The sequence below is a fragment of the Branchiostoma lanceolatum genome, chromosome 15, assembly GCF_035083965.1.
Source record: "Branchiostoma lanceolatum isolate klBraLanc5 chromosome 15, klBraLanc5.hap2, whole genome shotgun sequence".
Taxonomy (NCBI): domain Eukaryota; kingdom Metazoa; phylum Chordata; class Leptocardii; order Amphioxiformes; family Branchiostomatidae; genus Branchiostoma; species Branchiostoma lanceolatum.
In genome coordinates, this window is record NC_089736.1 from 10,512,138 (window position 1) to 10,535,100 (window position 22,963).

General features: G+C 39.4%; 2 protein-coding genes across 14 annotated transcripts in view; both read left to right on the forward strand.

The window, feature by feature from the left end:
• The window catches only part of LOC136449330 (CAP-Gly domain-containing linker protein 1-like), a 50,619-nt gene extending 32,857 nt beyond the window's left edge, over positions 1–17,762 (forward strand). For 7 of the 13 annotated variants that reach the window (XM_066449329.1, XM_066449330.1, XM_066449337.1 and 4 more), the window contains 14 exons: positions 352–480; positions 1,681–1,743; positions 2,872–3,000; positions 5,448–5,512; positions 5,961–6,134; positions 6,547–6,679; positions 7,464–7,755; positions 8,587–8,757; positions 9,295–9,423; positions 10,011–10,258; positions 10,840–11,001; positions 11,965–12,104; positions 14,037–14,228; positions 14,948–17,762. In XM_066449329.1, the coding sequence (XP_066305426.1) occupies positions 352–480; positions 1,681–1,743; positions 2,872–3,000; positions 5,448–5,512; positions 5,961–6,134; positions 6,547–6,679; positions 7,464–7,755; positions 8,587–8,757; positions 9,295–9,423; positions 10,011–10,258; positions 10,840–11,001; positions 11,965–12,104; positions 14,037–14,228; positions 14,948–15,112 (2,192 nt within the window). In that variant the 3' untranslated portion in view covers positions 15,113–17,762. The remainder of the gene's footprint in view (positions 1–351; positions 481–1,680; positions 1,744–2,871; positions 3,001–5,447; positions 5,513–5,960; positions 6,135–6,546; positions 6,680–7,463; positions 7,756–8,586; positions 8,758–9,294; positions 9,424–10,010; positions 10,259–10,839; positions 11,002–11,964; positions 12,105–14,036; positions 14,229–14,947) is intronic. The other 6 variants (XM_066449333.1, XM_066449334.1, XM_066449336.1 and 3 more) reach the window with 5 other exon arrangements.
• A 436-nt stretch (positions 17,763–18,198) lies between these two features.
• On the forward strand, positions 18,199–22,869 carry LOC136449335 (ADP-ribosyl cyclase/cyclic ADP-ribose hydrolase-like). The gene is made up of 7 exons (XM_066449348.1): positions 18,199–18,478; positions 19,792–19,921; positions 20,181–20,381; positions 20,561–20,655; positions 20,851–20,949; positions 21,228–21,314; positions 21,780–22,869. The coding sequence occupies exons 1-7, from the start codon at positions 18,291–18,293 to the stop codon at positions 21,916–21,918; spliced, it is 939 nt and encodes a 312-aa protein (XP_066305445.1). The 5' UTR covers positions 18,199–18,290; the 3' UTR covers positions 21,919–22,869.
• The last annotated feature ends 94 nt before the right edge of the window (positions 22,870–22,963 follow it).

Consider the following 22,963-nt stretch of genomic DNA (forward strand, 5'->3'; position numbering starts at 1 on the left):
TTGCATGCATGCGTTGCTAGTATGTTGCTTGTATGTTTGTCAGTACCATTGTATGTCTATGCAAATTGCATATTTACGCATGTGGTAACACTGTCCAACTGAACATGGGGGTAACTTAGAAACCTTAGCTGCATGATTGTGCAACTGCCTTGTTTTTGTTTTGTCATGTCACATATTAATTTCCCTATCTTTTATTTACATTGTAGATAGCACATATTTTTGTTGACCTAGCTTATACAAAAATGTAGATTGATACGTTATATTTTCCTAACTCACGAAAATTGGCCGTATTGTTGAGATTTTGATTGACGTTAAAGCTGAGAACACAATGTTGCATTCCCCACACGCCAGCCGGGGGTGAGGGCGTGGTGTTGCTACAGAAACGGGGCTTCTCATTTGAGGAGGTTCTCGCAATGGGCGACATGCCAGAAACGGCCCTGGGGGCCTCACCCCAACACTCACCCTCAGCAAAGGACCAAGGTGTTCATTTATTAGCTTGCTATGTGTCTGTGTCCAACATGACTGTCTCTCAATGACACAACCGCTTTTTCCTTCAACCAAATTGTCTCCATCTCCAAAGAGTGACACTCCCTCCTTTTGTCCCTTAAAGTTTTGGATTTTGTTCTATTTTCTTGGCTCCTTATGTAACAGTTCTGCTGGTGGTTGTCTTGATGGTGCATGTAGGTTGTGGGTGCTGTGAGATTCTTTCATTTTTGGTGGTTTCTGAGGGTGTAGGCTTCATGATAGCCATGCAGCTTGTCTTTCATTCGTTTGGCCCACTGGGGCAACTTTGAATCCCTTTCCTTTAGTTGTTCTCTGTTGCAAATACAGTAGATAACATTTATATAACGTCTTGTTTCTGGTGCTGTATAACTTTTGCTAACTCCATGTCCATTCAGTTTCCTTATTGGCTTACAGTGCTTGTTAGAAATTTCAGTTGCATGATATCATTTGTCTATCCCAATCTTTTTCAACATTTCTATCCCAGTAAGACATCCTCTATTTTACATTTTTCATCAAATCCATCCTCTCTATGTATATCTTATTTCTTATCTTTCATATTGCCATCATAATTTAATTTAGATCTTCCTACTTTCCCACTTAGCACAAGCATATTGCTTTATAGCACATGTATTGTTTTTTAAGTGTTGCTATTGTTGTAATGGACAATGTAACTTAAAACGACTATAGCCTGTATCATGTGAATGTTTGTGCACTAAGCATTAACATTGGTAGACTTGCAGTGTGTATTTAGTATTGTTGAGGATTGATATACATGTACATGTACATATCATTGGAAGTGAAAGATTTAGAAACTTGCAACGATTAAACAAGTTCACGTATCTGTGTTATAATCTACCAATTGTAGTCAAATTTCAGAGTTATGTTTAAATGTAGAGTTATACTGTAGAATTTGTCAGATTACTGATCTGAGTTGATCTTTACTGCTTTATATTTGATTACAATACATGTTGTATGTCATAGTATCTGTGGTCCAACACATTCATAAAAGGGCTAAGGTTGGATTTGATAATGCTTAGAAGAATGTAGTCATGAAGTGCCATTGTAGAAATAAAAATGTATGACTTAATCATAAAAAATGAAAATCTTACCATGACAGCTGTCCTTGTTGATAGTAAGACGTGAGTACTTATTGTTACTGGAAACGTTATTGTTTAGGACTGGACGATATCTCGGATGACGAGTCCTCAACACAGGAAGGCAGCTACACCTTCAGCACAGGTAAGGACATCTCTAACTTCTCGAAAACACTTTGTTATGTCTTAAAGATGTTGTTTTCAAATGTAAGGCCACACCAATTTAATTTCTTGGTTAACAGATTTTTTTTCTCGAATTTTAGCCAAAAGAAATCATGAAAACAGAGGGCTAGGGTGAAAACTTGCACCTGACCCTGTTCACTCCCTAAAATTGTGTGCACCAAAGTACAAACTTTCCTCTGAGATTCTGTTTTCCTGTTGATTTTCGCATTTTAGCATTTTTTTAAATATTCCGTTAACCAAGAAATTAAAGTGGTGTGGCCTTAAACAAGAAATTAAAATGGTGTGGCCTAAGGAAAAAATAACAGTTGTTTGACGTGGTTTGCGCTGCCAGCATTGCAATATTGGCTTGTTGCATTCACTAAAGTCCTGACACTGAAGAATCCGTTACTGAGTCGCCTATTTTCATGGATAAATCATCCTTTAGGTTTGTTCAAGAAAAACTGCCATACTGTCTAGAACTGAGGAGGAAGACACATTTTGTAGCTTACGTAGATACATGTAACTATGTCCGTTAAAAGATAAATGAAGGAAACTTTGACTAGCCATTGAAAGTAATATATTATCTAATACGTTTGTTGTATTTCAGGGACACTATTTGTGATATAAACATCACTCAAGTCTAATCTAAACTGTAGCACGAATATTCTGACTAATCTATCATTCCTTAAAATCTAACCTGAACACCTCAGATCTAAAACTTCCATTATGATAATCATATCTAGATACTAGCTTGTAGTTATTACAAAAAAAGGGCTACTTCAAGAAGAAATTATTTCCAAAAGTTATTGTCACAAAGTAGTAAAAGTCAGATTCAAAGCATTTCTCCAAATCATTTTAATTAATATTTCTAGAAGAGTAACAGTAGAATTTAGGTGTTGTGATCTAAGTGGGTTTGTTGCCTTATGTAAACTGCAAGTTGAGATATCCTACAAACCGGATATACTGACTTGCACTGACTCTTTCAGCACGTTCACACTTTCTGTCTCACCCCGTCTTCCTTTCTTTATTTAAAACTCTTCTTTCTCTCTTTCTGTTTCTTTCTCTCCCTCTATCATCCTCCCAACCTGTTTCGCACACTTCCATTGGCTAGGACTGAAACTACAAGTGTGTCCGGTCGAGATCCGTATAGTCGGGCACACGCCTGACTGGTGCGGCGATCATATTCGCTACGTGCAGTCTTTCTCCAAATGCACTTGGAAAACCTTCAAAACGCCCATTCGTAAGCGCCACCATTTCCTATCTTTTAGTTCTGCTTCAGGGTCAGGATTCGTTAATTTTTTCCTATTTTTTTTGCACTGCCTTTCGTTCGTGATTTTGTCTAATCCCTGTCTGCTTTGTGCTCACTCGTCTGTGCATTAATTTCTTATTTATTAATAAGTACCCCTTAACGCCTTAAAACACATACACATGTTCATAATCTTGTACACATCACGATAACCCAGCCCAAGTATTGTTTAATACTATCAGAACTGAAAAGCATTCAGTGTTAAAGTTTTGGTTTTTTTGACAACGTTAAAGAAGGCAATTTGCTCCTTTTCATTCCCTCACTCCCCACAAATCTGTCATCTATATGGCCCATTGTGTTATTAATCAAAATAAAACACTTAAAACATTGTTGCATTGTAAAGTACACAATGCATGAAATTGTGTTTTTACTATAACTCAATGAAGTCACCAGCACAAATACAAGTAAAAACAATATGTAACAAATACTTATAATGACAATGTGTCCTCACTATTATTTTTCTAAATGTAGCACTATTACTAGTATTGTTAATTTAGATTAATCTAACTTAACTTAGCTAAGTAAGGACCTGTGTACTAGCTGTGTTTGGTACCATGTTCATCTAAAGATCTCAGAATTGAAAAACAAAAACTTACAGAAACCCCCTTCTTTGTCTACAGAGAAAAGATTGTCAGAAATTATTAAGCATGCCATAAAGCTGCACTTCAAAATAAGCCTGTTCTAATTTTAAACCTGACAGGAAAATTGAGCCCACTGATTGGTCCTCAGGTGTTTGTCAGGCTCACCTTTCAAGTTGGCAGGAGAAGCCGCCCCCCTCCCCCTAACCAGCCCCTCCTGGTTTTCTGTCCCATCATTCCATCATCTTCCTTTCTGCCATGTCTTCTTCTGTCAGGTTCTGTAGTGCTGTCTTCTTTTGTTCACTTGTTTATTGCATCTGTTAGAAGAGTTGCCAGTGTTAATATTTTGTCGTTGCTTCCTTGTTGCTAGTTTTTTTCTTGATCCTATGCTTTTAAAAACAGAACAAAAAGTATGAAGCTGGTGTGCACATTATATATTTTAGTCTACTATTTTTGATAAAAAGTAATTGTTAGAATGCTTTGGTCTGTATGTCACTCATTACAGAGCACATTTCACACAAAAAAAGACTGCCCTAATAATCTGTATGTACAACCACCAGTCCTAGAGTTTGGAATATGGATACGAAATTGAAACTGTCCTGAATTGACCAAACCTATAGTCCTGTCCACCTCCGTCAAAACGTAGAAATGCTAAATGAAAACATAGAAATGCAACTATTTGACAGACATGCAACCACTGTCTCATTGGTCAAACAGCTATAATTATAGTAATTGCCATGCTGTCATTGCTTGTGTTGCTAATTGTGATGGACAGTCAGAACCGATAAATTGAAGCTTGTCTTATACAATGTACAGTGTAGGCAGGTCTGACTGACCCTGTGCCACTGAAATTTGACCTGGAAATTTGATATAGTTTTCATAATATTCCGTCACAGTGCTCGTTTTGAAGTGATTTTGTTGCTGGCAAGGCTGTGCAATACGTGTTGTTTGTAAGCTATTGTCCCAATGTGCTGCTGCTCCATGTACTGTTAGTGGCTGCCATGCGTTTCTGTGTTTCATGACTTGTTGTGATAGCTTGTTGCACATTGTTGAAAGTCTATCATAAAATTATGAAAATTATTTGTATGACACATTTGCATGGCTTTAGTTGTGCTTTGATATATGATTTATGAATCATAATGTTGATTGAAATTGATGTCTTCTATGTTGCATTCCCATGCATACATGTGTTTTGTACATTTTTCATTACTAATAACCATCTTTTGTAGGTTATACATATCCATGTGTATAGACACAGAGCGCTATAATACTACTGAGCACATTTAGAAGGAAAGAAAAGTAAAAAATTCAAATTAAGCTAGTACCTGCCAAAAGAGCTTCAGCATGGCCCAAGTTTATATAGTAATAATTCTGTTGTGAGGAAAAAGTCGTTAAGTACATGTTTGTACATAACATAGCATCATAAGAGACTTGTTACTTAAAGTTTATGTCCATAGACATTTGCTATATGCCTCAGTAACAAAGTTTAGTTCAATATTTTAGATAGACTGCAGTCTGGCTACAGGAAAAAGCTGTAGATCTAATGGCCTTGATCCTTTTAACAATGTAGGGAAATGATTAGAATTACTTCTTGTTTTCTCATGAAACCAATGCATGCCACAAACATTAATGTTATGATCATGATAGTGATTTGCAGGTTTTGTAGGGCTTGTTCAAAATAAAATGCGATGCACAGTCACTATGAGTTATTCACATTAAAGAATATATTGTAAACTACTGATTTTTGACACCACAGTATTCGTTTCAATTTTACCAATGTCCTTGTTGCATATTTCTCTCCAGATGACAAAGGAATAACAACTCCTGAGGATGTTCTAACACCAGAGGAGTTTATGGAAACACCTCCTGTAAGTCAAGTTAAAAAGTTGCTTGTGTAATGTTCAGTCTTTAAACGGTAAACTCAAAACTTTTTAGATACATGTATACTGGTAGTGATAAGTCAATCGTTACTTGTATGTCTTTCTTATATACACTGTACTGTATTGTAAAAGGAAATGCCGTGGTTTATGTTCGCGTGACTTCTTTACCGCAAACTCCAAACCACCATGAACACTCCATTCTCCCTGCCATAAAATTAAATCCCCTTAGACATTCCCTCTTTTACAATAGACCATCAGAATTGCCCAGACGATATGTACACATTAGTAACTAATTCTCACAACCAAAACATTGATGATCCTGTTATATTCCTTCCTAGAATGCCAGCACTGTTGGCACTGAGATGATTGATTGATTGGTTGATTAGTTGATTGATTGATTGATTGATTGATTGAATGTTTGTGTGCTTTTCTACAGGAAGAAGAGAGGGACCTGTTTGATGATGTTATTCCCCCCACCGCACTGTTGGACACATCCAAGGAGAAGTCTAGAACGACAGTTACCCAAGGAGCCTTGTCCAAACGCAGACAACCCAGCAGGCAGAAACTACGCTCACAGAGCAGCGAAGATCTCGACGACGGTTTGCCAGAGGTATGATGAACATATCTGTCTAGACTAAAAGATGTTTATATATTACCAAGCAAAGTGAAGAAAGATGTGTAATGACACATTTGCTAGTGGGTTTACTCAGTTAGTAGTACAATGTATACATGTATTTATGTGGCAGAGACTGCCATACTCGTATAGGGCTGTTTAGCCATAGTCGATATTGTAGGGCTGTTATGAATTCGAATTTTACATCATGGTCAGTGCTGACCGACGGAGGCTATATATAAAGTTTATTTATCTAGATACAATGTAAATAGTGTGCCAAATGAATGTGGCATATACAAGCATACAGAAGAGAAATAGCTGCAACGATTAGAAATTATATTTTGGAATGGTAAGTGCAGTGTTACAAGTTTCTGGCATAAGTAACTGCAATGCTCTTTCTTTCTGCTAGGAGGAGCCAGAGCTCACCCCTGAAGAGCAGCCCATGCATCTGCAGGCAGCTGTCCCGATGTCTTTTGCTGTTCCACCTTCCCAGTCACCTCCCCCCGATGCCCAGGTCTCTCAGGACACGTGGAAACCCAGAGGTATATTTTTAGTCTTTGTCAGATTACCTTGAGTATAACCTAAAGCTTAAGTCACTAGTGCCACTATTTAAGGTAAAAAGTTGAGGAAAGTAAAGCGTCATAAGTACAAAATGTACATTCAAGCAGCTGTATAGTATGCTTCTTGGAAACCACTGTTTAGCAGTAATGCACAGCGTTAAAATCAGCACACGTACATTCTCCAAACACAGTTGGCTTTTCACAGAATGTCAACACAGTTACTGTAGAAGTGGAAATAACTTCCACAAGCACACTACTGTGAAACCCAACAAAATCTCAAGCTGAAAGTAAAACATTTTTTACCATCGCCTGTCAAACAATAATTATAACACAGTTCAGTCATGCAGCATTTATTTTTATTGTATGACTGTTGTATGAGCTACATGTACCATATACTATATCTACAGTCAGTTAATTACTATGTGCTGGCTCAGTGTGGTGTGTGGGGGTGGTTGGAATGTGATGGCATGAAGCCAGTGTTTAAATGATGTAGAGTGCCTCACCCTGCAAAATCTTCTGGCACCAGCAAAGAGCTGTAAAATGGGAGCAGCTTACTCTCACACAACCTCTGCCTTCCATCTGTTACAGAACAAGCTCCAAATTTGTCACCATTTCAAACATCTGTGTATTTCTAGAACAGAACTATTTACGTTTGGACGGTTTGCAGCAGTGCCTTTGTGTTCTACATGTAGCTGTAGCTCAGTGATGTAGTGGATGTGGAATGTAGCAGGGTTTGTTGGACCATCTGTGGTTTTTCCCTCTTTAGGAGGCGTGGCCCTGCCGCTGGTGCGACCAGACGACTTACAGCAGAGGCTGAGGCCGACCCAACAGCAGCCAGACAGGCCGACACAGCCGCCCCCTCCTGAACCCACCCCTCCGGCCTTACCCCCCAGACGAGGGGAGGAGAAGAGAAGGGAGGAGAAGGAAAGAAGAAAAGAGGAGAAGATGGAGGAACAGGGCCCGGTCCCTCCGAAAAGGACGAAAAGCGGTCCGCAGTCGTCGAATACACAACCGAAACCCCCACCGGCAGAGAACGTTTGGGTCAAGCCCTCCGATAGGTTAGTTCACAAATCTTACTTTTACCATGAAGTGTTAGTAGTGAACCGGCTTTAGATCTTCTTCTAGAGTCACAGTTTTGATCTAAGTGTATATTTAAAATCTTAAGCCTTCTAAACTAGCTGTTTTGTACCCAATTCCCTATTGGTTACAGTGTTAGGCAGCAGGGAGAAGGTTAAAAGACAGGAGGCCTATGGTATATTTAAAAGCACTGCTCTTAACAGTTTGTACCCAGGTTTGGGTAACTGCCAGAGGATAAAGCTAAATGGTGTGACTGTTCTTTGAATTTGGTTCATGTTTTATTCGGACTTTGCAGTAGCTGTCTGAAAACTGTGTGAGATAGTCTTTGGTTGGTGTGCAACTTGCTGCTCCTAATGCCTGTCAAATTATAATTACAAATTGTTCATTGTGGTAAACTGTTTGCTGTAGATATATTGCCTGGCTGTTCACTTTTCTATGTTGATGTTATTCATCTGGGTTTGAACTTTGGACACATGTATGGCCTTTAAGGTTAATTGATGGCTAAAATGTATTGCATGGCATACATACGCATGTTGCTCTAATGTTCATATAAGGCAATATTTCCCGGACATTCTATGCTGTTTATAACTATAGACGGGTACTAAATGTGACATAATGCCACCAGTATTCTTTTATTTTTGCACTATTAACCTATTGATAAAGCACACCAACACAAACACCACCCATGCTTCGCAGTGGTCTAGTCCGCGCACTGATGCTGTCTATCAGCCGGAATGTTCCAAGTGCCAGAGAGATGGGGGTGGTCAGGGTATCCACAACAGCACAGTAACCTGCATGCATTTCACCCACAGCTTCAGTCTGTTTGAGAAATTGGGGTTCAGGTCTTCCAAACGGAAAGACAAGGACTCCTCGTCCAAAGACAAAAAGGAAATCCTAAGAAGGGACTCCTCCCAGTCTAGGGGTAAGAAGGAGAAGGATTCTAAGGAAAGGGAAGCTGCTAAGGAGTCTAAATTCTCCTTAAGGTATCACACTGTTTGAGCACCACATTTGGAAGAGGGAGTGTTGGTGGCGGGTTTAACACTGCACTCTAACCTTGGACATTCCCATCATTAACATTCCAGCACGATCAGCGCATTCCGCCGGTTTGTAAAACGTTAAACTATGATGGGAAAGAGTTTGCATACTGCTGCAATATTCCTCTAACACTGGTGCCAACATCTGCAACGTGTCGGGCTGTCATGACTGCGAATTGTTTGCATTTTCCATGGGTCTTAACTGGATTATTGAGTGAAAGGTTTACAGAAGTTTGCTTGGGTGCAGAATGAGTATATTATAAATAGGATATGTAAGGCAAGTGTTTTTTTCTAGGTTCTGGCCTTTAAATGTGACAGAAAGCACTCGGCACTCTTGCACAGCAAGTGTCTGTGGGTTTGAGGATGCCTGCTTGGTGCTACTGTTTGTATAATACTGTTTGGTTATCTCAAGATATTAGCGTACATGTACATGTAGTAGCACGTTGAAAGGAAGTACATTTTGCATTTCTGTCCTGTTATTTTTAGTGTCGGCGTTCCTAAGAGACCAAGTGGTAGTAAGAAGAAAGGACCGGCTCCAGAGGTGAAGAACGAAAGCCCGGCTCCAGACAGGGCGGCTGTCGGCCCTCCTCCTACAGAGAAATCTACAGAGGAGAAGTAAGATAGAATACAATATAGTAGAATGGCAGCCTGGCTACTTAAATGTAATTGTTCCAGCGATATGAAATTTCCTCTGTCATTCATGTAAAAAATTGCGATTTAGTATTAGTATACATTGTCTTTTCTGAAAACAAAACTTGGTATGTAATCTTTGAATAGGGACAAACTATCAACTGGTCATGATCATGACATGATAGAAAGAACTGCCCGCCATTACCTAGAAAAATGGCTGGGAGTCCTTTCTGTGACGTCACGACCTGTTTCCAATTTGTCCCACCAAGACCACACAGTAGACAACTGACATACTACGCGATGTTTTCAGAAAAGATAACATTTTTACGTGAATGATAGAGAAAATGTCATTTCACTTGCACTCTTTAAGTAAAGTAGCCGGACAGCCATGTCCAACATATGTACATGCATATTGAATGGAAACTGTTTTTCTTTTACATGTTGTTGTATTGCTGTCACTTAAAGCATTCTACAATAAGATTGCCAACTCACCATGTAACGGTGTAAGATTAGAGAAGTTAAGATCATTTCCATGACGATTTCCATACCAAAACTGCTATGTTTTGTTGTAGGCCTGCAGAGGAAGAGTCTTCAGAAGGACGCCACAGTCAGCACAGCACGTCATCCAAGGATTCCATCTCCACCTCCCCGACTATGCCCCCCGCCATGCCCCTTCTACGCACAGCTACGTCCCCCCCAACCTCCTCAGGGATTCCCTCGTACTTCAAGATGGCTGAGTCGCCGGAGCGATCCTCCAAAGGCTCCACTGACAGCCTGTCTACCCCGTCTTCCACAGCCTCCCCTGCAAGGGTAGAAAAAGGTAGGCTCCCCCTTCTGACTTCTACTGGGATTGCAGTCACAATAGATATACCTATTACTAGATCATAAAACAAAACAGGAGACATGAATACTGAAGAGTTAGAAATAGAGCTCTGCATATTGAAAATTATGTTAGGAAAAGCTCTTACTATCATTCAAATCAGTTACTGGGCCATTATTTCCCCTCTGAATTAGTTCAGATACAAATTGTTAGATACAAATTACAAATATGTCACTGTAAAAAAAAAGAAACAGCAATATCTAGATCTGTGCAAATTTTAAGCATAAGCACCACTGGACATGAAAATACATTTCCTTTCCAGTCAATCATCATACTTGTACAACAAGACAACCTAAACTGTTAATATTGACATCAATGGAATATGTTGCCATGTTTTGCTAAATGTTGCAAAATGATTTTATACTTCAAATTCTTAAGTCAAAAGTACATTCAATCAACAAACATGGCCCTAACACATTTAATCACAATCAACAACAAAATCATTATTCCAGAGCAAAATCACTGTACCAGATGTGATTGGCAATACAGTTTTTGTGAAATTTGTGCATTTGTTGATGAAGCTTTTGGTGCTGAGCTTGAGACTGAGCACAGCGACACGCAGCAGGCAGCTCTAGAGCTTTCATCCCTAGGTTCCTGTGAGAGCCTTTCTCAGTCCACAGACAGCTTGTCCAGTGCAGTGCTTACAGCTTCACAAGAAAACTTAGCAAAGGGGGAAACCGAAGGTATGCTTTGCTGCATAAGCAATCCCGTTTGCCCAAAACAAGATGAACTTACGCCAAAAATAGTCACTCAAACAACTGGATAAAATTTTAAACCTGTCAGTCAGAGGTTTCCGACAGTCAAACGTTTCAGACAGCATCTGCTATCTTACGTCAGTGACTAGCTCAGATAATGAAAAGATAGCGGATGCTGTCTGAAACGTTTGACTGTTTTAAATATTATCCAGTTGCTTGTCAAATGAGTAACTATTTTTGGCATATCTTATTACCTGGATGTCTAACCTTCATCAACGTATCAAAGATGAACTTAATCATAGCTTCACTGATTGGGCTTTGATAAATGAATAAAGCTAAAACAATGATTTTACCAAACATGGAACACAGACTGATGCCCCTTTATGCATCCTTTAATCATAAAAAGTGACTAATGATAATACAGTGTTTAAACTAAATATAACATGATGACATTTCAACCAAAATGTTTATAGTACATGTATATTACCCTTCTGTGAATCTTATATATTAAGAACTCATAGCACATGTTCAGCTAGGTTAAATGCAGTTGCCACTTAGCTATTGCCAACTAATGAAGTAGAATATGATACTGAGGGGAAAAGTCTAGAACAGTTATTGGTCTTTTTTAAAGGTGGAGAAGCTGGAAGTGTTGCAGCGTGGAAGACGGAAATTTGATATGTACCGGTGCCTTTTGCTATGGTTGATTAGTCTAGGCCAGCAAGATATTGGCATGAAATTCTAGGTTAAAGCATGAATATGTACAGTAAACAGATAGACTCTGAGCTTCCCTCTCACAAATGCTGTTGCAAGGAGTCGACGCATTTGAAAAAACGCATTTTACTCAAAAGGGTCACAATTGGATTGTCTTCTGAATCTGTGTCCTAAAGACATTGATACAGAATTACAGATTTTTTGTGGCTTGTTTTACGAAAGGTTTGTCTCTTTACACAGGTTCCCCCATACCCGGCTTCAGCCCTGGCCTGGCCAAAACAAAAGGCAGCATTCCAAGTACCCTGTCAGACAGTCTGGTCGGCATGGTCTCAGAGTACAGTTCCAAAGGCTCCAAGGGCTCCTACAACTTCAATCCCGAGGTATGTACCCATACATATCATTACACATCTTTAAAAATACATTTAAAGCAGAGAATATGACTGTATACAGCTGTGTTATGTAATTTTGAATTGGCAATTTCACATCACATTTACTTGCTATTTGTAAACTTGACATGCTTACAACCGTTGTAGTTTTTAGGCACTACATGTAGAATTGAGTGCTACATGTTGTAGTTTTGTGTTGAAGGAAGGTATTACATACAGAATAGACATGACTAACATGTACCCAGCAGTATAGTGATGTTGTGCCTCTGAAACAGGAGCCGCAGTTTGATGACTCGACCGAAGCCAGCACGCCAGGGACTCCAGCCACCCCCTCCACTCCTGGAACCCCCCTCACCCCCGATCATGATAGTGATAGAGATTTGGTAATGACCCATGTACTCAGCTTCGGTGTTCTCCCTTCTGATACTGTTATAGGTGGTGGAAAGGTGTTGCTTTTCTGCAACGATGTTGGTGTTCAATTAAGGTGGAGGTGAATAAAAATGCAGTATCTGATTTAGGTTTTGCATCCAAAAAGGCTGATGCATAAAAATGTATCTTTGTGTTGTCACAATGGTTAGGGTGTTGGCCCAAAACCCAGAGGTCCTAGGTTCAAATCCCCTGACATGCCACCGATGTTATGCCCTTGGGAATGGCACTTTATATGACTTTCCTCACTCCACCCAGGTGTAAAAATGGGTACCTGACTTAGGTTGGGGAGGTAAAAGGCGGTGGAAGGAGAGGATTGGCCTCTATCTTTCGATACCGTGCCCTAGACACTGGATAACAACCCACTGCCCCTACGGCCTCAAAATATTTTGTGCCCTACCTGTAATTTGAGGGACACCAGATACTGCATTTTTTGCTATGTACATTGATTATTATATTTTTTTTAAATCTTATTACTAAAAAAATTGAATGAATATTGGTGATCTTAGTGATATTTGGTGTTTTATCTGTCCAAGCTCTCTTTTCTCTAGCTCTTTCCTTGGTGAGCAGTTGTTACTAATAAACAAGTTTTTCTTTCTTAGAGTCTCAAGTGATTTTGTAATTGTATGATAACTACATGTACATGTATGTAGGTTACAACTAATGATTCTCTACTGCATTTGCATTGTTATTGGTGATTTCCCTAATAGCTGCTTACTGACAAAAACTTATTGTTATCATGATTCATACTGGTCTTTTTTTGCAAAAGAAGCCGCATGGTGGTCAGGAATTGTTATTTCCTATTTTATTCTTCCAAAGTTCTGAAGTCACAAGTTGCAGATTTCTTTTTATTTACATTTATTAACATCGATGATGATCATATTATTCTAGGAAATAAAGGTGTCTCTTATCAAATTTGCATGAGCTCTGTCTAATTGATTTCATGTTTTATGTTCTTTATCATGTTTATTTGTTTTTGCATCATGTTTTTTTTTATTACATGTTTGCTGGCAATGCATGATAACAACAACGCTATTTAGACCTACATCTAATGACCTTCATTTTGCTTAACAACTGTTACTGTCTTACAGCTCTTATGGTGGTCTAACAAATCTAACATCTCCCATATGCATATTTTAGGTGTTTACCACCATATCTTTCTTACTTTATGCAGCACACGTTCTTGTTTTAAGGGGAAAAGGTGCATTGTTCCACACATTGTAATCACCAACTAAATGATGCCATATGCAATAAAACAGTTACCTTCTTAAAATTTCAATTCATAGTTTTGCTTTAAAACTTGGTGAACTACGAATAATGTTTAGTCACTGTCAAAAAGTGAATGCTACCTAAAACATCTGACTGGTTCCAAAATTCATCTAGTTGCTGGAGTAACTGTTTTATTGCGAATCTTATTACCTGGATGTATAACATGTAAATGATGCTATAAAACTTGTGTCATGTGACATCTGAACCCTAACCTTTGACATCTCACCCCAGCCCATGGACACCAGCAGTAGTGACCAGGGGGTGAAGTCTCACCACTGGCAGAACAAGTCCATCATGGACTGGGGTAACGAGCAGGTGCTGAGGTGGCTCACCGCGCTGGAGCTGGACCAGTACGTGCCGGAGTTCCAGGCTAAGAACGTCACGGGACAGACACTTATACAGCTGGACGGCTCAAAGTTGAAGGTGACGTCACTGTTGTACCTTATTTTGTTTTGTTTTATTTCGATCTCCATTAGTGATATACAATATGCACTATTCTTCCTGGAGTCCCTATACAAATAAATAAAATGAAACGAAAACTATACAATTGGTTAACTAAGAATTCAACAAAACAAATGTTGTGAAATCAAAAGTAAACGAAAGATGAACGATAGATGAACGAGAGAGGTCAGATGACATCAATGATGTGATTAGATTTTGTATATTAGATATTCAAAGATCATACTAGATGAGGAAAAAATGCCACTAGTACTAGTGGAATGTCCCTGTGGCTCAACTGGTAGCAGCCTCACAGTTTAAAGGGTAAGAGCTAGCAACCCATCCCTGTTAAGATATACCCTGCTACTGAAACAGCAAGGAAACGTGCTACCCTATGTGCCGCTAGGCACTACAAGGGTATGAACGAAAGAACAAACAAACATGCACGAAGATGGTTAAAATTTTTATCTGAAAATTTTCTCTGAGGAACTCCTGAACACTTTATGTACTATACATGTACCTCACTGGAGCAATCTGGATGATGATGATGATGATTGGTTTATTTCATATCATTAAAAAGTATCACAGATGTAAGAAGAAGAAGAAGAACACCTGTATACAATGCTTGTGGGCCTTAGCTTCTGTGAGAACTCCCTTCAGAGTGGACACATGAAATAATAGATGTCTCTTTTTCATTTCCACAGGGTTTGGGTGTGTCCAACAGCAACGACCGTTCGCTACTCAAGAAGAAAATCAAGGATATCAAAGCCCAGGTAGCCAAAGAGCGTAAGATGGCCGAGAAGGAACTCAAGGCTCGCGAGAAACAGCTGAAGAAAGCGTCCAAGAAAAAAGCAACAGTAGCAGTATAGCACACTGTACAGCCTCCTTTTCATTGACTTATTTACTTACAAAGAGATGTATTTCTACATTTCCTCAACATGTGCTCTTCCAGGGATATAGTATTCTTCTTACTGACATCAGGTGGAATGACTGTCGACAATTAGCAAACAGCTACTTACAGTAGACTTGGAGCGAGTGGTCAAAGATGTGTCAAAACCCTTTTCGATTCTTGCATTTGTACTCTTGTTGTAGTCTTCATTAGATCTACTACAATTGTACATGAAAAAATGCAACCAAATGTAAAGGTCTTGGGCAAAGATTAAGAAAGGAATTTGGTACATATACTTCATACAGTTAGCTGAAAGCTACTGTTGTTAGCTTGTTATTTTTAGCCGTAAAAGACGATACAGATTGCCGATACCATTGACAATTCGGACGTGATTGTAAATTATTATTTCTTTCGCAGTTGTAGATTAAGAGCAGATGCCCAAGGAGTGGAATTTGTCAAATTGCATTGATAAACCCATGCTACATGTACAGACATGTACATGTATACTTGGTATATGATTTTTGCTTCCTATTGATTTGTATATGAACATGATTAGTATGCAATTCCTTAGCCAACAGATTGCTTTTTTGATGTAGAATTTGTTTCTTTATGCCACTTGTATCATAATTATTATTATGTATTCTTTTGATAAATTATTCAAAGTGATTGGTGAACTGAACTGAATGGACAGGCATTGCGACATTGTTACTGTTAGGCAGACTTTACCATGTCCCAACCAATGTGCCTTGGAGGGGAGGTTTTGCATTGAATTACTGCAACCCCCTCCCTACGTAAATGGGCAAAGGGGTTTCTTATTATGTGTTTGATGATTAGATTAAAAGAGAGTGTTGAAAAACCTGCAAAGTTACCTCTAAGAAACATTGTGAAATAAAGACAGTTGCCTTCAAGGGATCGTACATTTCAATGGAATTAATAGCCATGGAGGCTATTAATGTTGCATTATATGTGCCCTTGGTGACGCCCCTGCAAAAAATGAACTTTCCCTAGATTCATTAGGATTTAAATGGATTAAAAAGGACTTATTCCATTTCAGGTGGAGGGATACTTTCTACAAAAAGGGTTTTATTTTTAGGTTGTTTTCTATATGCTAGATAAACTGTATACTGTCAGGCCTACTAGCCAAGGAGATTTCTATGCAATCCCCTTTACAGTCTTCTCTGTGATGTACTAATTAACAGACTAGTTTTCAACTCAACTGTAAATATTTCAAGATACGGTCAACTTTTCTCAACCGTCTTCCACTTCAAAGTCTTGTGCGTAAAACGAAAACGTTTACTGGTAAAAAAACATCCAGTGATGACTGAAAGCAAAGTGTCCTCCTCTTGCAGTATTGTGTGTTCCTTGCCATTTTTCTATGCCGGAGACAGATGATACTTAGATGAGTGTCAGAAAGAGAGTTTGTTGTCTACTGTACTCAACTCGGACCCATCAGAACTGTTACCCCATAATGTTCAAAATCGGTATCTTTCGTTCTCATACAGAACCTTTGAGGACTTAGATACCCCCATCTCTACTACATCAGGTACTTCTGATTACGTTTAATTGCAGTTACTGGAGTTGTTTTGCGATAGATATGCTATGCTTGCCATTGGAATTCTCCATACTTAGAAAGGCTTCGTAGACCTTAGCATGTAACATAATACAGGACTTTCAAGTACAGCCATCCAATGCAACTATCATCACTTTTGGTGAAGTATTGTAAAACTGGTACAAATTTGGAGTCACTGATGACAATTACAATGCCCTGTGTAGACATACTCAAGCCAAAGTTTCATAACTAGGCATGTTGATCTCAAAATGTGACTGAAAATGGCCAAAACTCTTGAATCGGTTGAAACCTCAGGTAGAAAGCAGGTAGTGGCATCAGGACTAAATGTAATAAGAGATGGCAACGAAATGAAGAAAATTGCGTTTTTGATAAGACTTTGTGTGAAAAGCTCATAATACAGAACTATGAGCAGGCCATGTTAGAGATGCAGATACTTGTAGTTAGTGAAGAATGAATTTTGAAAGATTGGTTGAGAGTAGGAAAAAGATACCTGACATTTTGTCAGCAGTCAAGCAAACATGCCCTCCGACACTTAATTTTACTTGAAGTGATGGCTTATCATCCCAAACTGTGCCATACAGACAACCATGCCATGATATCAACATTTCCACGTACCGCTGTCCCATGTGCGTCACCCTTATACATGTATGGTGAATAACCAGTAGTACATTCAGTATGTTAATGAATTGTAGAAATACATGTTATTCTTGTTAATTGTCACATATTTCCAAGGAGGACATACATGTAAAGTGTGTGTATTGTGTAGCTTCTTTGTCCACAGTTTATTTAGCAGGTGCAATTAAAGCAATTATATTATTACCTTGATGCATATAGGTCTTACCGAGAAGTCGTGAGCGCATACAAACTGTATATATTTTACCTATGAACCCGTAGGACCAGTAGCAAATGTACATGTACACAGACCGATGTGTTACCCGTGTTGCTTTGTTATTGACGACAGCATATCCCTGCACACTGTATGTCGCTTATACTTCTGTCTTTGTCTAAAAGAGTCAAGAGTGTAAGCTGCTAGTTTGGAAGTAAACGTACCAAAACTCAACTGTGAATGGTCTTCTTTTTTACATATCAGAATTATTATGTGAAGGAAGGCAGTTATTTGTTGGCTTGTGAGTTCTAAGGCCACTGGTTTTTTACTCTCAGATTAGCTTATGATATTAAATTTGAAGGAAATCTACATGTACTAGTACTAAGGCCTAGAAAAAGAAATGTTGTGTTTTCGGTTACCCGACCAACCCTAGCAAAATCATAGAATTTTCAATCTGACATTGAGTGATCAAAACGTACAATCGTATTTCAGTAATTACGTACTTCAGTATTTAAATTTGTAAAGAATAATTTGAGGGAGGGTGCGTGCCAGGATAACGGGTTATTCATCTCTACAACGATTGGTCCCTTTATTAGTACATACTAGTGCATGTGTAGTAGATATTGTATTTTGTGAACCTGAAGTCTGCACTGTGTTAACATTCCGCACGGTGGCGCGTCAAGGTTCACTTCCACCATAGCATTGGACGTTGAATCAGTCGTCCGTTTTGAGTGAGCCTATCTATTCCACCAGTCATAGGCAATGGGAAATAGACTTCCTCTCTCTTTGTTCGTTCTTTTCGGCACATTGTGTGTCACCGGGAGGACGAATGCAGCCCCTCGGGCGTCTGTGAGGTCTGGCCCGACGGAAAGCACAGGCACGACCCCTCACTTACAGGAGATCTTTCTCGGGAGGTGCTGGGGGTTCCAACAACTATGGCAGGTGTCACCGTAAGTTTTCCTGCAATGTATACCCCTTTCTTTCTAATACCTACAACATTTCATATCTTACGATATACATTTTGACTTCGTTCAACGGTTCGAAAACAATATTGAGTGCGTATAGTATGCCACCAAAGTTTACAATTGTTTGCTCAGTGCATAGCAATTCAAGAATCTCTGGAACTAAAGTACTTACATAGTAAAGTTCAGAGTTCGGTCTATCTTAGACTTTTACTAGTATACCTAACATGTGTATTATGTGTTTATACTCACACCAGTCACATCTTAACCTCTAGATATGGATAATAATGAAATTTAGTCTTGAAAATCTATCATTTTCCAACCAAGGATTGGAGGAAGGGGGTAGCACCTATATAGAGAGAGCGTCACAAGCTAAGTTTATTTCGTGTGTTGTTGAAGTTCAGAAAAGAGATGTTGTTGAATTTACCAGTGAACGGCAGTACAGAACGAGCAACAACCAGTCTGACAGTCATAGTTTCACTTCCACGTTAGGGCTAGGGGTTTGGAATGAATCATTTTGTTTCGACGTTTTGAACAGAATTCTCCTAGTTATGATCCAAAGGTTGTATTAAGTAATAAACATCATATAGGGGAAAAGAAGAATATGTCAGAGTCTGATCATCAAATGACCTCACTTGAACCAAAGAGGTTATGTAACCTCTATATAACCCCCTTATCTGACTAGTGAGGATACATATTCACGACTCGGCACAAAAATGTACACAAAATCAACAACAATATTACAGCGAATGGTCATTTTCATGAAGTACAACTCGCCATATGCTAGTGCCCTACTTCTATTTACTTTCATTATCAAAGTGTAAATATTTGAGTCTTCGTTGCTGAAGTGTTTTCCGTCTCTGTTCAAATTAAAGGTGCGCTCTGAGGTCATGAACTCAGTTGTCGTGACGTCACGAGTCCCGTGCTTTGCTATGTGATGGACCTTAACATATCTGTTTGGAGTCAAGGAGAAAAACAAGTTGCCAAAGTTCGTTTGTATAAAGGGCGTTTCAAACCAAGTAGCACTCGCAGGGTCTACATTAAAATCGTTGCCATAGAGGCAAAGTTTCTGTTATTTATGCAGTTTGAAAGAAAGCCACTAGGTGGTTGGTCCTCCCTTGCAATGATTTAACAACCTTATAGAAGGTCTTAAAAGTCCCACACGGAAATCATAAGAATCCATCTATATTTTCCAGCAATCCTAATAACCAACCTACCAAGCAACAAACCAGCTATTGTAGATAATAAAGCTAAGGCATGAAATTCCAAACATGTTGTTATATCCCTGCCGACCTCTACAGGGAGGTGAACTGTACGAATCTATGGGACAAGTTCTTTGGCGCCTTCTCTTACCACGAACCCTGCGACGTGATGGCCTCTTCCTATGACCCATTCTTCCAGGCTGCAACATTTGAGACACCTGTGAATAAGGTAAACACAAAGACGCAGATAGAGTTGCTAAGAACTATTGTGGTTGTCTTCTTCTTGGTGTGCATTAGAAAATTGTATGGTTATTTTTCATAGTTAACCACCAGTACTTCGCTATTAGAAACAAAACTTAGTACTTCAATGGAGACAATGGCTTAGAATTGAATGCATAGAGGCACACTTATCATCTTTCAAACGCGTTTCCAACACGTTTTAACATTTTAAAAATGGGTGTAACATCTACTATTCCAACTGTCCACAGACCATGTTCTGGTCCGGCACGAACGTACTTGCGCATGCGTACTCAGACGAAGGTCACCGCTACAGGACCCTGGAGGACACCCTCCCCGGACATATACTGAACGGTCTCCAGTGGTGCGGGTCGCCCCGTGCCCCGGGGTACAACGACACGGTTTGTCCCCAATGTGAGAATCGACCCTTCTGGCCGGAAGCCTCCAAATTCGTAAGTTCATGCGTTATTTTATGATGTTTTCATATAAAGCTTGGTTGTGATAAGGTCTTTTCAGCTAAAGAAATGACCAGGAAACGCAATAGCGGCTGCCATCCCCACCCATACCGTTTCCAATGGAATGACCCTCACTCCCCTCACTTGACCCTTGTGAACTTGCACTTGTTCCGCAGTTCGCCCAAAGAGCGCGAGGTGACGTTTTTGTGATGTTGAACGGGACCAGGAGAGATGCCTCCGGGAACCCGGAGGACGCCTTTCGGACCACAAGGTTGTATGTCTTATAACGCCCTGGAAAAACACAAGGAGCTAGAAGTTTTCATGCCAGAACTTCAAACTATATCTATGCGTCGGGTCAGTAAGTAAAACAAAGCGTAATATGTGATCGTCAATGTTGTATTGCCCTTGATTTACATACCCCTACCTTCATTGATCTTTCATTGTTTTTTGTTCTCTTCGTCGGTAGCATCTTCGCCCGGGTTGAATTGCCGTCTCTGAACAAAAACGCGATCTCCACAATCCACGTCTGGGTGATACACGATCTGGACGCAGATCCGCCATACAGGTGTGGGAACTGTTGAAAGAACTCATCTAATCTGTCCCTCAGTCTAACTATTTCAACGTTGAAAGTTACTTTAAACTTTAACTAACAAAGGAGGATGGTAACTCGCCAAATTTTTGGTCGCATCCATCGGCCTTCATCAGGTATTTGAACCACCTTCCAGCTGACGCGCAATGATTGTAGGGAAGTGTGACGTCAGGGGAGGGTCAAAGGTTCCCCCAAGTCGATACCTGCCGCCGTCTTTCATTATCTGATTATCTTTTTTTTTACCTTTTCTTCAGTGAATCTTGTGGAAAAGGCTCCTTAAGCCAGCTGGATCAGATCTTGTCCTATGACGGCTTCCGTATGATCTGTCGAGATGATCCGCCGTAAGTAACGGAAGATTATCTCCTTTGGGATCATGGTGGGGATAGTGAAATAACAGAGACTCTGAGTTAAAGACAATAATACGTTTTTTAAAAGTTGCCTGAAGTAGATTCATTTCACACTACTTTACTCCAGATCTTTTATTCAGCATCAAAATATTTCTGAAACCCTGTTGAATATATGGTATTAGATGGGACGTCCGTTCGTGATCTATTGGCAAACCCTTTGATTGTGCTACTAAATGCTCAAGCCTAATAATCAACATAAATGGATGATTGGGTTAGTCTTGATAAGTAAATTTTCGGTTGAATTATGCTTACGTGGGTAAACTGGAAATTTACAAAACAGATTTCGTCCCAATTGTACATTTTGTACCTTGTAGATCGATGAGGTCTATATAACCTCCTTTTGTAGATCTATGGCTTATCAAATTATCATCAGTTGTTGACTTTATTTCTATCTTTCAGGTCTCTGCGGCACCAACAGTGTGTAGACGCCCCTTACAGTCCTTTATGTACATCTGTAACCAGCAAGGCTCCAAAGAAAAATACCATCTACATCAGTTTCCTCTCTGTGGTCATTGTATCAATCGTTTTGAACTTGTGATGGTTTGATTGTAAAACGAAATGTCGTCCAATACTGGGGCTTATTTTAGTGGGCAACCAACTTTTATAGATGTTTGAATGCTTTTTTAGTTAACTTTCTTTTCATATATGTAGTAATCGCCACATTGTGATGACCAGACTAGCCCTAGTCCTGCCGAGCCCGACAATTGTCGGTTTGCACATGCTTGTTCTGTATGCTGGACTTGACAATTGTCGGGTTGAGGGTATTTCTAAAATGCGTACGTTGCACCCGCGCGGTTGTTACTGAAGTAACTAAAAATTAGCAACATCGAACTAGTACCCTTTGTTTTAACGGTGCCTGGGCACTTCAGCAGAGGGGGTATGTTTTTGCTCTGGAAATCCAGCAGGATCATGGCTAGTGATGATCCCACATCTCTGGCTATGCCCATGCTCATGTATAACTCAGGGCAGACGATTATATCGGAACTTTCATCTTTCACAAAGTTATTTTTTAGTTTGAATAGAATGCACGTGTGCCTAGGTCAGGACCTATATAGTGCAGACGTTTTAAATTCTATCTAGTACAGAAAGGTTTTTTATGTCTTGATTAATATTCAAAATGACCAATGCATTTTTCATGATAACTTATGACGTTAACGTACAATGTATACTGAGTTGATAAGACTATCAAAATGTTAAAATCATGCATGTACATACATATGGACACTAGCAAATCAAGCCGTGTGTGTGTGTTTGTACTAGGGAATATACTATTATATCTCAGATGATGTACTTATGTCACTTATTGTTGTAATGTACTAGAACTTTATCCTAGAGACTACCACATATATATTGATGTTCTTATCACTCAGAATAAGCCCCAATATTTTTCTTCTACAGTTTAATGTCTTGTCCTCAATAAAGACTACCCTACTGTACGTCTGCAAGTTTGATTTCACAATAAAACTGAATTGAATTGTTGCATGTTTCACATCCGTACATCTGCTTGGAGATTCTCCGCTGAAGCGGTCTGGAAGAGACCAGTATATTCTGAGGGGTGGTCAAAGCCTTTTTTGTATTTTTGA

Bases quoted from the DNA above. Each gene is read 5' to 3' on its own strand.
- LOC136449335 (XM_066449348.1), top strand. From the start codon at position 18,291: ATGGGAAATAGACTTCCTCTCTCTTTGTTCGTTCTTTTCGGCACATTG. The intron at 19,922-20,180 runs GTAAACACAAAG...AACTGTCCACAG, and splicing joins TTGAGACACCTGTGAATAAG to ACCATGTTCTGGTCCGGCAC. The intron at 20,656-20,850 runs GTTGTATGTCTT...CTTCGTCGGTAG, and splicing joins GACGCCTTTCGGACCACAAG to CATCTTCGCCCGGGTTGAAT.